This window comes from Salmo trutta, chromosome 34, assembly GCF_901001165.1.
Source record: "Salmo trutta chromosome 34, fSalTru1.1, whole genome shotgun sequence".
Classification (NCBI taxonomy): domain Eukaryota; kingdom Metazoa; phylum Chordata; class Actinopteri; order Salmoniformes; family Salmonidae; genus Salmo; species Salmo trutta.
This window is the reverse complement of record NC_042990.1, coordinates 3,901,712-3,916,493: the sequence shown is the minus strand read 5'-3', so window position 1 is coordinate 3,916,493 and position 14,782 is coordinate 3,901,712. Positions and strand designations below refer to the sequence as shown.

Here is a 14,782-nt window from a genome sequence, read left to right as displayed (position 1 = left end):
CAGAACAACAGATTTTTACCTTGTCAGCTCAGGGATTTGATCTAGCAACCTCTGCGGTTGCTGACCCAACACTCTAACCACAAGTCTATCTGCCGCCCCAAGTCCTGCCAACTCAAAAACTGCACAATAAATGTGTAACCAAGGGGGAACTAGTGCATTTCTCTGAGAAAAGCTGCTTCGGTGCTACCAATCATCCAAAACACTTGAAACTCTTGTAAAACAATTTGCATTTATTTGATGAAATATACTTTGAAAGGGTAGACATGCAGAAATTCCTCTTGTCAAAAGTCTTGCTGTTACAAAAGTAGTTCTTCATGCAGCGTAACAGGTTACAGGTTCTTCTTGGTGAAGCGCCTGAATGGCTTCATCATTGCTGAAAAGACCCTGACAATCAAGGATTGTTTTTTGATAGGCTGAGATATGGAGGGAGAAACCTCTCCAACTGGAGATTCAGCACCATGAGCCTCAATGTGTGGAGCTAGAAACACAAGAGAAATGGATAGAGAGAGAGAGAGAGAGAGAGAGAAATACAGTATAATAACTTTGATAAATAATAGTGCAATGAGTTTGGTAGGCATACTCTATGTTTCTAACACACACCTAAACAAAACTACAAGCTATAGCAGAGCTCTAAAACATCCTTACCTATGCAATGTCCATCAGTAGAGGTAATCTCAGTCTGTTCCTGGACTGAATGGCAGTCCTTTTTGTTTCCTCTCTTGGAACGCTAACAGGAGAAAGGTAAAGAAAATGGTACAGAGAATATATAAAGAAATGGAACACTTCTGAATCCAAGGCAACAATTTAGTGATGAATAAAAACATATTTATCTCATATATTTGTCTTATCATAGCCACATCAATAACATCAGCACCTAACTGGAACAAAAAACAAATGCTAACTCCCTGCTATACCTTGAAGTTGATCCTGAGTTTGGTCATTGAAAAGCAAAGGAAGCTCCTTCTTGCTTTCTGCTCAGCCCCCCTCTCTGTCTCAGCCTGGTCTGCTGGGTTTGTTGCAGCAGAAGCTGGTCTTGACGCCTCCTTGCGTCCCTGTACCAGCTGCTGGGTCAAGGACTTTACCAGGACTCTGTCAAATGCAGGGTCCTGGGAGGAAATAGCTGCTTGCAGGGTGTTATAAGAGCCAAACTCCTCCATCAAGTTTTTATGTACACCTCTGAACACCCTGTGGATGTGCAGGTTCTGGGAATATTCCTGTGTCCTGGAGAATCTGGATGCAGCACAGAACTCAGACAGGACTTGTCTGATGAGTTGCTGAGATGTTTCTGTCATGTCTGGTGCCTGTTGGAAGGGTCCATCTAGGGCTGAGGGTCTGATCTTCGATAGCAACCTTATCACCAGTACGGTGACCAAACAGATGACATCATCTTTGCTGGAGTCCATCAAGTACTGCAGTGGGAATGCAGTGGCACTGCTGATGTCTGGGCTGATTAAGAGCTCCCTCAGATGGCCAGAGCTGCTGGGGATGCTCACCTCCTTCTCTTCAATGTCAATCCCATCTCCCTTTGGTACCAAAGAGGTTCCCTTGCTGGTGAAAGATGGAGTAGTGGAGGATCGAAAAGAGGCTTTAGCACTCGGTGGTCGGCTGCTGTCAGTCATTGGACTGTTACGATGCAGGGGTTCATCTGTGTGTGCCATCATCTTTGTCCTTAGGTCACTTGTAGAAATCTCTGGCATTTTAGAGTCCCTGGTGTCGATGCAGGAGCTCCTGACGATGGGGCAGGTCAGATCAAAAGGCACTTCGTCAGGGATGGGAGTGCCAGGGAGGTTGATCTCTAACTAACACTCTGACCTAGGACCCTTTGAAGAGCTAGACAAGGAACTACGACCCTTCAAAGAAGTGGACAAAGATGAACAGGTTCTAGGGATGTCTTGGCAGACTTGTTCACTGTCATCCTCACTTTTCTCAACCTCCTTCAGCATAGTTCCTACCATATCGTTGATCTGAAGGAGCTCCCTGGAATCCTTAATTCGCCCTAAGTTTGAGATTTCACTCTGGATAGCAACCAGGATTTCCCCAAGGGTCTCTTTGGAAGAAGCATTTTCTGTCCTTTCGGATCCGGATGGCTTCAGCCCTGTGAAGAAATCCTTAAGTATGTTCTTCATATTGACGCAGATGGTCTTAGCTGTTGACCAAAGCTTCTCTTCTGATATTTGAACACTCAATTCAGTATCATCCAGTTGGGAGCCCCGTGGGAGCACTGCAAACCTCTCCCACTTCTTTCCAGGAGCACAGTGTCAGTGGACTCATTTTTCTGGAAAATAGTCGCCATTCCTTTGACAAAGGTTTCCACTAATCCAGGGGCTGTATTCTGAGAGGACATGGAGGCAATCTCTGATGGCGAGCTAGATGATAAGCCAGCCTGCAGACTTTTCTGAAGACCAGTATGGCTGATCTGTGTGATAAAGGAATGACTGGATCTCATCAGCACTTTACTCACTGCCTCTTCTGCCTGAGTCTGAAAGTCATTGCTAGAGAGCTTCTTAATGCTCTGAATCAGACTAGTAGAGGACTGTGTGATTCTGACACTCTCTTCTGAGCTCAGTTGAGAACATTGAGTACTCACACTCAAGTCTTCATTGGGTGAGGGTGACTGGGAAATAGTATAGTCATCAAGCTTTGATAGGACACCATCAACAAGCCAACAAGCATCTAGGGACTCATCAGATGAACTGACAACGGCCAAGCATTTACTCTCCACTTTTGATAACTCTGACTAGTAGATGGAAAAAACACTGCTAAGAACTTCTTGAGTGCTGTTATCCAGATTGGAGAGACAGAGAGCTGGTATTGGTTGGCTCTCACTGGGAACTCTACTAAGTTTGTTGCTGGGTAACTGGACCTCAACAGTTGAAACAGTTGCCTTTTCCAGGGTGTCTGAAGACTCCTGAAGAGAAGCATCCTTAGCCACACCTTCTTCTCGAGCGGATAGAGTTAAAAGGTCCCTCAGCTTTGCTCGTATAAGGCCATAGAGTGTGCGGGCTGGAGAGAAGGTTATCTTCTGTGAAAACCCTGTTTTGTGGTCATTTACAGGAACTGGCCAATCAACTGCTTCACATTTGCCTTCAAATGATGCTATCGTCTCCATGCCTCCCACAAATGCCTTAACAATCACTGTGGCAGTGGAGCTTACAAATGTCAGGGCTGTGCAGCTGGTATTCAGGGGAGCTTCAGTAAGGCTAGGAGCAGCACTAGAAGGCCTAGAGGAAGGAGCCACGCCAGAAGAGCTGCTGACTTTCCTTGTAAGGATGGTGCTCACCGCCTTGAGGGCTTTAGACTGAAAGTCGGGGCTAGAGAGGGTCTGATGCTTTCTGGACACCACACTGCTAGAGGATCCAGTCTCTTTGAGAAAGTGAGTGGTCCCTTCTTTCCCAGATGGACACTCAACATCAAGGTCACATTGAAGATTGGTCAGAAATTTAGACCCCAAGATTGTCATCTTCTTGGCCAGATCCAATAGGATGTTGTAGTCCTGTGCCATTTTGTCCATTGTGCCGACAATGGCATTCAGCACATCATCGGTCACAGGGTCCATGAGGGGCTCGATAAACCCTACCCACTCTGGCTCAGACGTTTGGCTCTGTAGCTCGGCCAGGATCTGCACCGAGGCTACCCGAATGACCTCCTTGCCTGCTGCTATGTCCTGACTGTCCATAGGGGGGCAACTCCCCGAGCTGGCCTGAATGGCCACTGAGAGGCCAGAGTTAAGCTGGTGTACTACCTCTCCCGCGATAGCATAGCTCAACTCGGAAGAGCTGGAGGAGGTGGGGTTGGAGTGACCCTCAACCAGGGATATCAGGAGGCTCTCTTCCGTTACCCCAAAGAGAGCTTTCAGAGGTTACTCCATGAGGGGAGCCTCTCTAGTTGCTGGCAAACTCTGCAATGAGGTCTGGGAACTTGAAGATAAACACACAATCACCACTTATGCCATGCAAATGTGACCAGCCAGCTGGTATCTAATCTGGGTCATTAGTGAGCTTGAAAATCAAATGAGAGCAATGATGGTTTACTTCTCATACCACCGTAGTTCTAGAAGCCTAAAGCCAACTGACACGAGTTTTTGCAAGATTTTGATGTTTGTACGACATCAGAATATGATTAATTCTGAAAGGCATGTACCTGATCTATTTATTCATAGATTACTTTATGGCTAACCCAGTTAAAAATTACTTTCACCTGGACCCACCCCCTCAGGGGCAACATTTCTGACCAGAACTTCAAACTACAAGGTATGAATTCCAAGTTTAATAATTTATGATAAGTATGGGTCAGGTCTTGCAATTATTAAGTTCAAATATTGCTCTGAACATACCTCTTAGGCGACCAGCATGGTGATGAGGTTCTGCGAGTGGATTTTTGGCGGCACCCTGCACTGCCATTCCTCCTCCTCTCCTTAGTCCAGTAGTTCATCTCACTGATCAGCAGCCTTTTCTCTCGCTCATCCAGACTGCCTAAGGAATCCTCAGACCCTGTCAGAGAGCACTGGGATTCTGGGGAGGCTGCCCCACTCCTCAGGTCCACACCCATGATACGAGCTAGCGCTGGTAGGAGAATGCGGAGGGCTGTCTGGGTCACGACCTTAACAATCTTCAGACACAGCATGGAGAGCTGCTCGAATGTGAGCTATGGCCAACAAACAGAGTAATGTTTTTGTCAATCAATCAATTCCATGACACCGTTCCCTACATAGCGCACTACTTTTGACCAGAACCTTATGTGGAGAGACTTACGTTATTTTTCATGCCATGCTGAATCACTCTCCATTGGCTAGAGAAAAGAAAAGAAAGGAAACATATTTTAGCTGCACACTGGTGTTGAGTTAGTGGAGTCACTAGATAGCCATGTTAGGGAAAATAAAAGTGTATTTAATTAAGCTATTAGCAAGTACATGAGCCATTTTGTTCTTGATTTACAGGAAGAGTTAGGGGTGTGGTTACGGTGATGTTAGGGTTAGGTGTAGTGTTTGAAATCGCATTTGTGGTTAGAAGGTGCACTATGACTATAAATTCAGAGTTGTTGTATGTGAGGTTGGAGAAAGACATGGGACTTGCTCATCAGTTAGACTCCTCAGGAAGGAGAGGAGGATTGGGGCACAGCATGTCCCAATCTTGAGAGAAGGCATTAGAGTCCTCTGAGCCTCCTTCTCCAGCTGCTCAATGATAGATCCCCTTTCCCGGAAACCACACCCGGGTGTCTGAGAAGACTCTGGGAATCCGCAAAGAGAAATCTAAAGTTGAATCTGAACTTTATATCTAATTTCCTTCACCTTTAGTGATTTGATTGCACTGGACAGGTAAAAGCACATCTCTCTGCGGGCCTCCACTATATTGCTTTCACCTATATAGATACTATCTTCTCAGATCAGTGCTGATGAATTTGAACACAACCTGCACCCAACATGAAGTAATCTCGGACCTGCACCAATGCTGCTGTCCTCCTCCACGGAAGTCTTCTTGGCACTGCCACTGGACTTACGTTTAGCCTACATGACAACAGATTATAGGTCTCATAGCAGATCTAAGGTCAGTGTAGCGTCTCCTCCTAATGCTTTAAGGTTAGGATTTAGTGATAGTAAACTAATCCTAGATCTGTGCCTAAGTAGGCAGAGGATGTGTAAAGGACAGCATATTTCTTACCTTGCCTCCAGTCCTGTTCTTGTTGTTCTCATGTGTCTCTGTTTCATCCTTCATATTCTCCACAACTTTATTTTGATCATCCGGGGAATCCTCCCATTTCACGCTCTGGTGGATAAATGAGAGGTCAATAGCAGTCTTAGGTTGTGACTTCATAAAACAACTTATTCGCTCCTATTTTAAACAAAATGGCAATAGTGGTCAGATTTCAGTCCATGGATCAAACCAGTGAGACCTATTGCTGTGGTAGTGACCTACTATACTGTTAGTAATTTCTCCTCTAAACTCAAAATAGGCTAAATGAACCATACCTTGCTGTTGTCTGACATGATGTGTAGCTTATTGTTGTAGGCTATTATAGGTAATACTAATATCTCCTTTGAAAAAACGTCAGTGAACCATCGGCAGACAACTGAAGTGAATGTAATACCCTTGTTTGAAGCAGGTATTGAGTTTATTTGTTATAAATAATTGGTTATATATTTAAAAGATGATTGAATTGCTCCTAAACTGTAATGTTGTTAATGCATTATGTTTTTTGTAGAAATATTTATTTAATGTATAAGTGTATAGTTCGTTTTACTTTGAAGTGTAAGTTTTTACCAATAAGGTCGCCTGTTAAGTTGTGGCCAATGGGAGTTGACCTGGTGAGCGGGAGGCCTGGGAAGAAAGGAGAGGGAAAAAGACGTTGATGAAAGGATGGACGTTTTACCTTAGAACGGTTGGTAAAGAAAAGTTATAAAAGAAGACGACAGAACTAGAACAAAACCCATACTTACTAAGACATGTTTCATTTTATAAAAGAGTTGTTATAATTTTGTTAAAACTTAGTAAAGACTGAAGCTACCGTCTCGTCGTGGAGGTATTTGCAAGCATTGAGGTTAGCCTAGCATCGCGTGACACCGGGAGATAATTGCTTGGGAAACTTAACGAGTTCGTGTTCCCATGGGATATCGGTTACGGCTAAGGAGTACTGTCTGCATGGGTAGCTGTGCTTGCCTTGGACTTTGTGAGGAAACCTGCACGGAACTGCCATACTTCGCTGAGGGAATATCAACCAAGCAGTGAGTAACCACAACGTGAGGTGCTTCAGGATATTTTTGGGTGTCATTTTTTTTTTAGCTCCAACGCGCGCCAACGGTTCATTTAAGCCATGGGTCGGCAACCCAAATGTTGAAAGAGCCATATTGGACCAAAAAAAAATCTGTCTGGAGCCGCAAAAAATGAAAAGCCTTATATAAGCCTTATAATAAAGGCAACACATGCTGTAAGTGTCTATATTAGCCTACTATCAAAATGATAAGTAGGCTATAAATACATAATGAGCATTCATGATTAAACGTTTATTTTACCTGCAGCGCATCCTGGAGAGAATGACTCACCACGTGACTACTCTGCTGTACGATGGTGCTTTAAGTTTAACTTCCATTATAATATTAATGTATTATGTTTCGTTGCATTGATGAAATTATAGAAATACAATAGATAAATCAGATTTTTGATGTCATTTTTATTTTAGGATTCGAAAAAAACAACAACAAAATGTGCAACGTGCATAATAGACCTCCTGTAATTTCAGACCTCCCCATGGAAATAAAATGCAGTCCTTTTCAATCCTCAATAATACGATACAATCCTCTTCTCTTTTCCCCCTTATCTGGGCAACAGACAGAGTGCAATAAAACAGCATCCTTTGAAAAGGTAAAGTATATCAAATTAAAATAATACAGTTTAAGTTCGATTTCTGTGCATTATCCTCTTCTCTTTAGTTTTGTGCAAATGTGCAAGGGTAAAATGCAGCAGCACCCTCTTCTCTTTTGACACGCACAATACAATGCAGCCATCCTCAGACCTGAGCAACAAAACACAATAATATCCCTATGTGTCATTCCAAATATATACTGACAAAAATTAGAAATCACTTTATAAAAACAGCCACTTTGTTACTAAATATGTGCCTATGACAGGATTGTGTTCATACCCGTTTAATGTGACTTCTGTTTTCGGACATCACTGGACAGCTTCTCAACATCGGGCATGTAAAATGTAACTTTAATCTTCACGCAGGACTGCAAGCTCTCATCTGTGAGGCGGGTGCGGTATTTGGATTTTATGTAGTTCATGTTTGAGAATATCTGCTCGCACAGGTATGTTGATCCAAAGATGGATAATACTCCAAATGCATATTTCTTCATGTTCCTATAACTGTCAGGAAGAATGGAAATGTCTTTCCACGTTACTCTTTTTGTTATTTGACAACTTCTCATTACAAAGCAAACATGCAGGCAATCCTTCCGCATTGGCAATGAAAGCAAATGATTCGGTCCAATAATTGTGGAATCCTCTGTTCTCCACAGCTATCTTTCTCTTTTTCCCTTTGGGATCCATGGCCCATGACACACCCGCCGGTTTGTTTGCAACAGCCACCTGTCTGGCACTACGCCGAGCTGAAAGAAACGTGTGTCGCAGGCTATGACGTAAATCTTCGTTGACAGAAATGTTGAAATTAAATATTTATTATACACATTTTTACAGCATTGGATAATAAATTATATTAAAACAAAAAATATATTCACACCATCTTTTTCCATTTTCATATTTTTGAAAAAGCTCCAGGGAGCCACTAGGGCGGCGCTAAAGAGCCGCATGCGGCTCTAGAGCCGCGGGTTGCCGACCCCCGATTTAAGCAAACTTGAAATAATTTGGACTCATTGGGGTTTATTTTTTTTTTCTTTTGATGTGTCTGAAAATGTATTTGTGTTTAAAAATGTTTTAATACACATATGGAACATTATGTATATTGTCTTGGTGGAGTCATTGATTGTTTCAATTTCATTTAATGCATGGGATGGTTTATCCTGATTCAATAACAGAAACCTATAATCATTTAATCTGAAGTAATACCCTATTGTCAAAACCCTAGATAGTTTACAATAGGAATTCTTATTGGAGATGTCCTTCTCACCTAACATCCCATGCTACTGAGATACTCTGCATAAGTTAACCTGTTGGGGATAGGGGGCAGTATTTGCACGGCCGGATAAAAAACGTACCCGATTTAATCTGGTTACTACTCCTGCCCAGTAACTAGAATATGCATATAATTATTGGCTTTGGATAGAAAACACCCTAAAGTTTCTAAAACTGTTTGAATGGTGTCTGTGACAGAACTCATATGGCAGGCAAAAACCTGAGAAGATTCCTTACAGGAAGTGGCCTGTCTGACAAGTTCTTGTTCTTCTTGGCTCTGTTTATTGAAAACTGAGGATCTTTGCTGTAACGTGACACTTCCTACGGCTCCCATAGGCTCTCAGAACCCGGGAAAAAGCTGAATGATGTAATTCCAGCCTCTGGCTGAAAAACATTAGCACGTTTGGATAGTGGCCGGTCAGAGTACCATCAGACTGAGGCTCGTGCACGAGGGGATCCCATGTTTTTATTTTCTCTCTCTTTGAACGTAAACACGCTTTCCCGGTCGGAATATTATCGCTTTTTAACGAGAAAAATGGCATAAAAATTGATTTTAAACAGCGGTTGACATGCTTCGAAGTACGGTAATGGAATATTTAGAATTTTTTTGTCACGAAATGCGTCATGCGCGTCACCCTTTTTTACCATTCGGATAGTGTCTTGAACGCACGAACAAAACAGAGGATATTTGAACATAACTATGGATTATTTTGAACCAAACCAACATTTGTTATTGAAGTAGAAGTCCTGGGAGTGCATTCTGATGAAGAACAGCAAAGGTAATAACATTTTTCTTATAGTAAATCTGACTGGTCAGGGCTAAACTTGGTGGGTGTCTAAATAGCTAGCCCTGTGATGCCGGGCTATCTACTCAGAATATTGCTTTCACCGAAAAGCTATTTTAAAATCGGGACATAGCGAGTGCATAGAGGAGTTCTGTATCTATAATTCTTAAAATAATTGTTGTGTTTTTTGTGAACGTTTATCGTGAGTAATTTAGTAAATTCACCGGAAGTTTGCGGGGGGTATGCTAGTTCTGAACGTCACATGCTAATGTAAAAAACTGGTTTTTGATATAAATATGAACTTGATTGAACAAAACAAGCATGTATTGTATAACATAATGTCCTAGTGTTGTCATCTGATGAAGATCATCAAAGGTTAGTGCTGCATTTAGCTGTGGTTTGGGTTTATGTGACATTATATGCTAGCTTGAAAAATGGGTGTCTGATTATTTCTGTCTGGGTACTCTGCTGACATAATCTAATGTTTTGCTTTCGTTGTAAAGCCTTTTTGAAATCGGACAGTGTGGTTAGATTAACGAGAGTCTTGTCTTTAAAATGGTGTAAAATAGTCATATGTTTGAGAAATTGAAGTAATAGCATTTCTAAGGAATTTGAATAACGCGCCACGGGATTCCACTGGCTGTTGAGTAGGTGGGACGATTTCGTCCCGCCGACCCTATAGAGGTTAATATTGTGAGAGTCATATTCGAGCCTGGTGAGAGGGTTACATGAATATGAACGTCCTTGAATTATGCCAAAGCATTGTTGAATTCTCGATTCCGATTGGCTGAAGCAAGGGCATTCCTCAGAGATGTCATACACACATGATGTCCCAATTAGGCCTAAGTCTAATGTCTATATGAATTGTCAATGTCATTAGAAAACAGATCATAGCTTGTCAAAGTTCTGCCAAAGGAAAATATTTGTAAGTGCACGTTTTTGCGTTTAATTTATGGTTTATCAAGCATCCTCATTCATCACCATGCACAAAAACGTAACTCGCTGCAATCCATTAGCTATAATTCTGAGGTTGCAAAGCTGCAAAACTAGGACATGCAATAAATTATAACCACTTGCACTTAGAATAATTTAAAATCAATGACGTTCTAGGGGGCTTTAACTATTTCAGCATTATGGAGCTGTCCGCTGCATAGAGCTGACACCATTCTAGGCGTCGGGAATGTGCCATGGTGCTGAAATGTTTAGAGTCTGGGCAGCACCTGAGACTGCGGCATGGTGCTGAAATGGAGCAGGGCTCAGTTCTATGGGTATCTCATGCGGATTTTCCTGCTAGCCTATGTATAATGATACTATAATGACATTATTTTCATCCATCCGTCAACAAAAAGGGCATGTCAACGTTTCCCAAGCAATAATGCAATGAAGCCAAGCCGAGATGTATAGTTCTTCATCCAGAGGACGAAGTTCCACTGTATCATCTAAAACCTTCAGAGAGATCCCTTAAAACTGCAGAATAAATTCTCCACAGCTGTTATGGTAGCTAGGTTAATTTAGCGAGACATGGACAAATCCAACACATAGCGTTTCTACTGAGTCCTGCTTAGAGGTGACTGAATGTCATGTTGCTAGTTGTAATGACGCTTTTAAAACAAGAATAGTTATTTGTAATTGCTCTGGGAGCTAATTATTGCAGAGTCCAGCTACACATCCTGCTCGCTGGGCTCATTATGGACAGCCAATGAGCAGCTCAGGTGAAAAAGTCAGCCAGATCTGATCCCTATAAAATACATGCTACTAGGCTACTGTAGCAACCTGCCGACCTGCACAATCCTCCATGGCACTAATGTTACACGCGCAGTATGTATGCTAACATCCCACAACAATTCCACAATTGGAATTACTTGCCTAAACTTCCAATCATACTTATTTTCTAATATCAACCATAGTTTCTGCACTTAAGGCAGACCTGCCATTAGAACAAGATGGAATTAGGAAAACTCTAACGCTCGTTAAACGTAGGCTAAAATGAACCTTACCTGGCTGTCGTCAGCCATTATTTGTAGCCCGTTAATTAAGGCTATGCGCCTCTGATACTGCAGCTGTTCTGATAGGCTACTGTAGCTGCTCTGTAACTGTTAAAACTAGTCTAATCTAATCTTATCCGTTGAAAACCCGTCAGTGAACCGTCCTCAAACACAATGAACTGATGTCAATATGGACATTAACCTTCACATAAGATATCAAATACATGACGTTCAGATATGCCTAGAGGTATTGTTGACTTAATCAGAATACATATCATAGTGTCACAGTACGTGCTGTTGACAGCCTAGCCCCTGAAAATCTGTTGTGAATTGTAAAGTAATGTTTTTACAATTGTATAACTGCATTCATTTTACTGGACCCCATGAAGAGTAGCTGCTGCAGCTAAAGGGGATCCATTATAAATACAAATACAAACCCAATGCACCATGATAATACATGCATCAACTTGTTTTGACATATCACATGGGATATGACAGTTCCTGATTCTGAGATACTGTAAATCAACAGACCTTGAGAGGAGATAAAACATCTGTTGATCCATTTCACAGGTTTCTGGTGGTTTCTAAGCATTCTACATGTGTTGGGGAAGGAGGGTGGGATCTCTCCAGAGCATCTAATTACATCAATCATGTCTTGCCATGCATGTGATATGAGATAATGTTATGCACCACGCAAATATACATTGCCTAAGGCTGCAGTGCTATACTCCATGGAGACAGTGCTCATTGTTCATTTTACATGATGGATATATGCTAATCCATTTCATTCAATCAATCAGTACAATTTATTTATAAAGCCCTTTTTACATCAGCAGTTGTCACATAGTAGTTCTTATTTAGACACCCAGCCTAAAATCCCAAATAGCATGCAATGCAGATTTAGAAGCACGGTGGCTAGGAAAACTCCCTAGAAAAGCAGGAACCTAGGAAGAAACCTAGAGAGGAACCAGGCTCTGAGGGGTGGCTAGTCCTCTTCTGGCTGTGCCGGTGGAGATTATAAGCGTACATGACCATTAAGGCCAGATTGTTCTTCAAGTACTGTAGTTCAAACGTTCTTCATAGATGACCAGGAGGGTCAAATAATAATGTGGTTATAGAGGGTGAAACAGGTCAGCACCTCAGGAGTAAATGTCAGTTGGCTTTTCATAGCCGAACATTCAGAGGTCGAGAGTCGAGAGAGAGAGAGAGATTTAAATCAATCTTTATTGGGTCTGGGAGCCCACCATACAATAATACTCATACAAAAAACACAGTTACACCATCAATTAAAAAAAACAACTCCAATTCCTCCTCCACAGTAACTATACACAACAGCCTCTAAATACCCCATATACTCATAAACAGATCAATATTGTTGACCAGTTTATAATAGGCAAACTCAACCCTCAGTCTCGCTGCCAACATTCCCTCCAGCATTCCCACCACATCAACAGACCCCTGTCCCCGAATACTGTTCTTCGGGTCTTCCATATCGCTAATTTTGCTGCCCCTAACACAAAATTAGCAACACAACTACACCCTTTTCGACTGAACCTGTACTTTGGCCCAAATATATACAGTTGGGAAGAAAAAACCTCTCCCAACGTTGAGAACCAATTGTGATCATGTCATCATCCCGAACCAAACCTGGGGACACTGTAAAAACATATGTGCCAGAGTTGTCAGGACTCAGCAACAAAATGGACGACCCCTCCCCAACAGTAGGGTCCAGGTGTACCAGATGCATGTTAGTGGCTATAGCTACGTGTACTATCCTCCATGGAGGGTCAGCTGTGTCCTCTTATCAATAGGCAGTTTGTACAGTGATCGCAACACCAGCCTTTGGGGAGGCACCTGGACCAAGCACACCCGCCCCACCTCGTCAAATTTTACCCCTCCCAGGTGAAAGTGCATGGGACACCTTTACACATACTCTGTACATGGCCTTCTTTCCCACCTCCTTGAACTCCCCCAGCTCCGGGGTATCGAAAGAAAGCAGCATCCCCCCGTCCTCCACGAATGCCCCCGCTGCTAGCACTAACAATCAGTGCAGGGAACACATAATCCAGACCCTCCTTCCACCGATCACAATTGGAAAATGTCAGTCACATACTGCAGATGAAGCACTGGCAGGGAGTCACAGACCTCATCGACGACCTTCCTCAGTAGGCGAGATGATCGGATCCCGCTCTTTCTCCAGCTCCTCCACGATCTATTCCTGTTCCGCATCAGATGACCCAGTTTAGTACACCCCACGCCTAACAGGCATGAACGTAGGCTAGCTGAACCCAGAACACGGGACTGGATGGCAGTGTTGTGAAAAAGAGGCTCTTCAAAAAGCCACATTCCTGGTGGCGTGCCGGCCTTACGAGACTTCACAAAAACTCTCCAAGCCTGCATAACAGACTCATAAAATGGAGTCAGGCCAGGCAAATCACCCCCCTCCAGCTTTAAGAGGAAAAGGTGCTTATCTAAGCCCAAACAGCCCGCTCTCCTCATCAATATATAGGCTGTATCCACCCAGCTAGAACTGTCTCTGTACAACAGTCTCTGGGCTGCATGAAGCCGGAAAGCCATGATCCTGGAAGAAATATCCACCAGGCCTTGCCCACCCTCATGTAGTGGCAGGTACAGGGCTGCAGCTTTTATCCAGTGTTGTCCAGACCAGAAGAAATTGACAAGGGTCCTCTGAAGCTCTTGAATCAGACCCTTTGGTGGCTGTAAAATCATTAGTCTGTGCCACAGGGTAGAGGCAGCAAGATTATTAGCTACCAGTACCCTTCCCCTATAAGACAGCTGGGGCAGCACCCATTTCCATCTTGACAGTCTGGCACACACTTTCTCCACTACACCTTCCCAGTTCTTTTTCTGAAAGACATCGGAGCCTAGAAAAACCCCCAAAGTCTTCATCCCATCTCTGCCCCACTGAAGCCCCCCTGGTAACCGTGGAGCAGACCCCATCTGAAGCTGACCTGCCCACAGCGCTTCACTCTTTCCCCAATTGACTCTAGCTGAGGAGGCCCCCTCATACACCTTTAGAGCGTTTGAGAGAACCTTAACATCCTCAGCCCCTGTAATAAAAACTGTCACGTCATCTGCATATGCAGACAGTGCTATCGTGGGACCCTTCATTACACCTGGCACAGAGAAACCAGTAAGCCTCGCTCTTAAAAAACAAAGCATTGGTTCAATCGCCAGACTGTATAACTGCCCTGAAATTGGGCATCCCTGCCTGATGCCCCTTTGGACAGGGATGGGGCAGCTCAAACCACCCCCCACCTTCACCATACACGAGGCCCCAGCATACAGTAAATTCATCCACGACAAAAAAACATCCCCAAACCCAAAGGCTTTCATTGTTTTAAACAAGTACTGGTGGTCCACACGG

General features: G+C 43.2%; 1 protein-coding gene and 1 long non-coding RNA gene across 2 annotated transcripts; both read right to left on the bottom strand.

Annotated features, from left to right (window-relative positions):
• Positions 1-215: 215 nt before the first annotated feature.
• Positions 216-11,419, bottom strand: LOC115173342 (uncharacterized). Its single transcript, XM_029731338.1, has 8 exons — positions 11,407-11,419; positions 5,658-5,762; positions 5,437-5,503; positions 5,073-5,226; positions 4,752-4,788; positions 4,334-4,644; positions 646-727; positions 216-478 (listed from the first exon to the last, which is right to left on the bottom strand). Exons 2-7 carry the CDS (start codon positions 5,709-5,711, stop codon positions 646-648), a joined length of 705 nt encoding a protein of 234 aa, XP_029587198.1. The 5' UTR covers positions 5,712-5,762; positions 11,407-11,419; the 3' UTR covers positions 216-478.
• On the bottom strand, positions 7,424-7,692 carry LOC115173343 (uncharacterized). The gene is made up of 2 exons (XR_003871587.1): positions 7,636-7,692; positions 7,424-7,506 (listed from the first exon to the last, which is right to left on the bottom strand). It is a non-coding gene; the product is annotated as an uncharacterized LOC115173343 (long non-coding RNA).
• Positions 11,420-14,782: the final 3,363 nt, after the last annotated feature.

Bases quoted from the DNA above. Each gene is read 5' to 3' on its own strand.
- LOC115173342 (XM_029731338.1), bottom strand. From the start codon at position 5,711: ATGAAGGATGAAACAGAGACACATGAGAACAACAAGAACAGGACTGGA. The intron at 5,504-5,657 runs GTAAGAAATATG...GTTGTCATGTAG, and splicing joins AGAACAGGACTGGAGGCAAG to GCTAAACGTAAGTCCAGTGG. The intron at 4,645-4,751 runs GTAAGTCTCTCC...TGTTGGCCATAG, and splicing joins AGCATGGCATGAAAAATAAC to CTCACATTCGAGCAGCTCTC.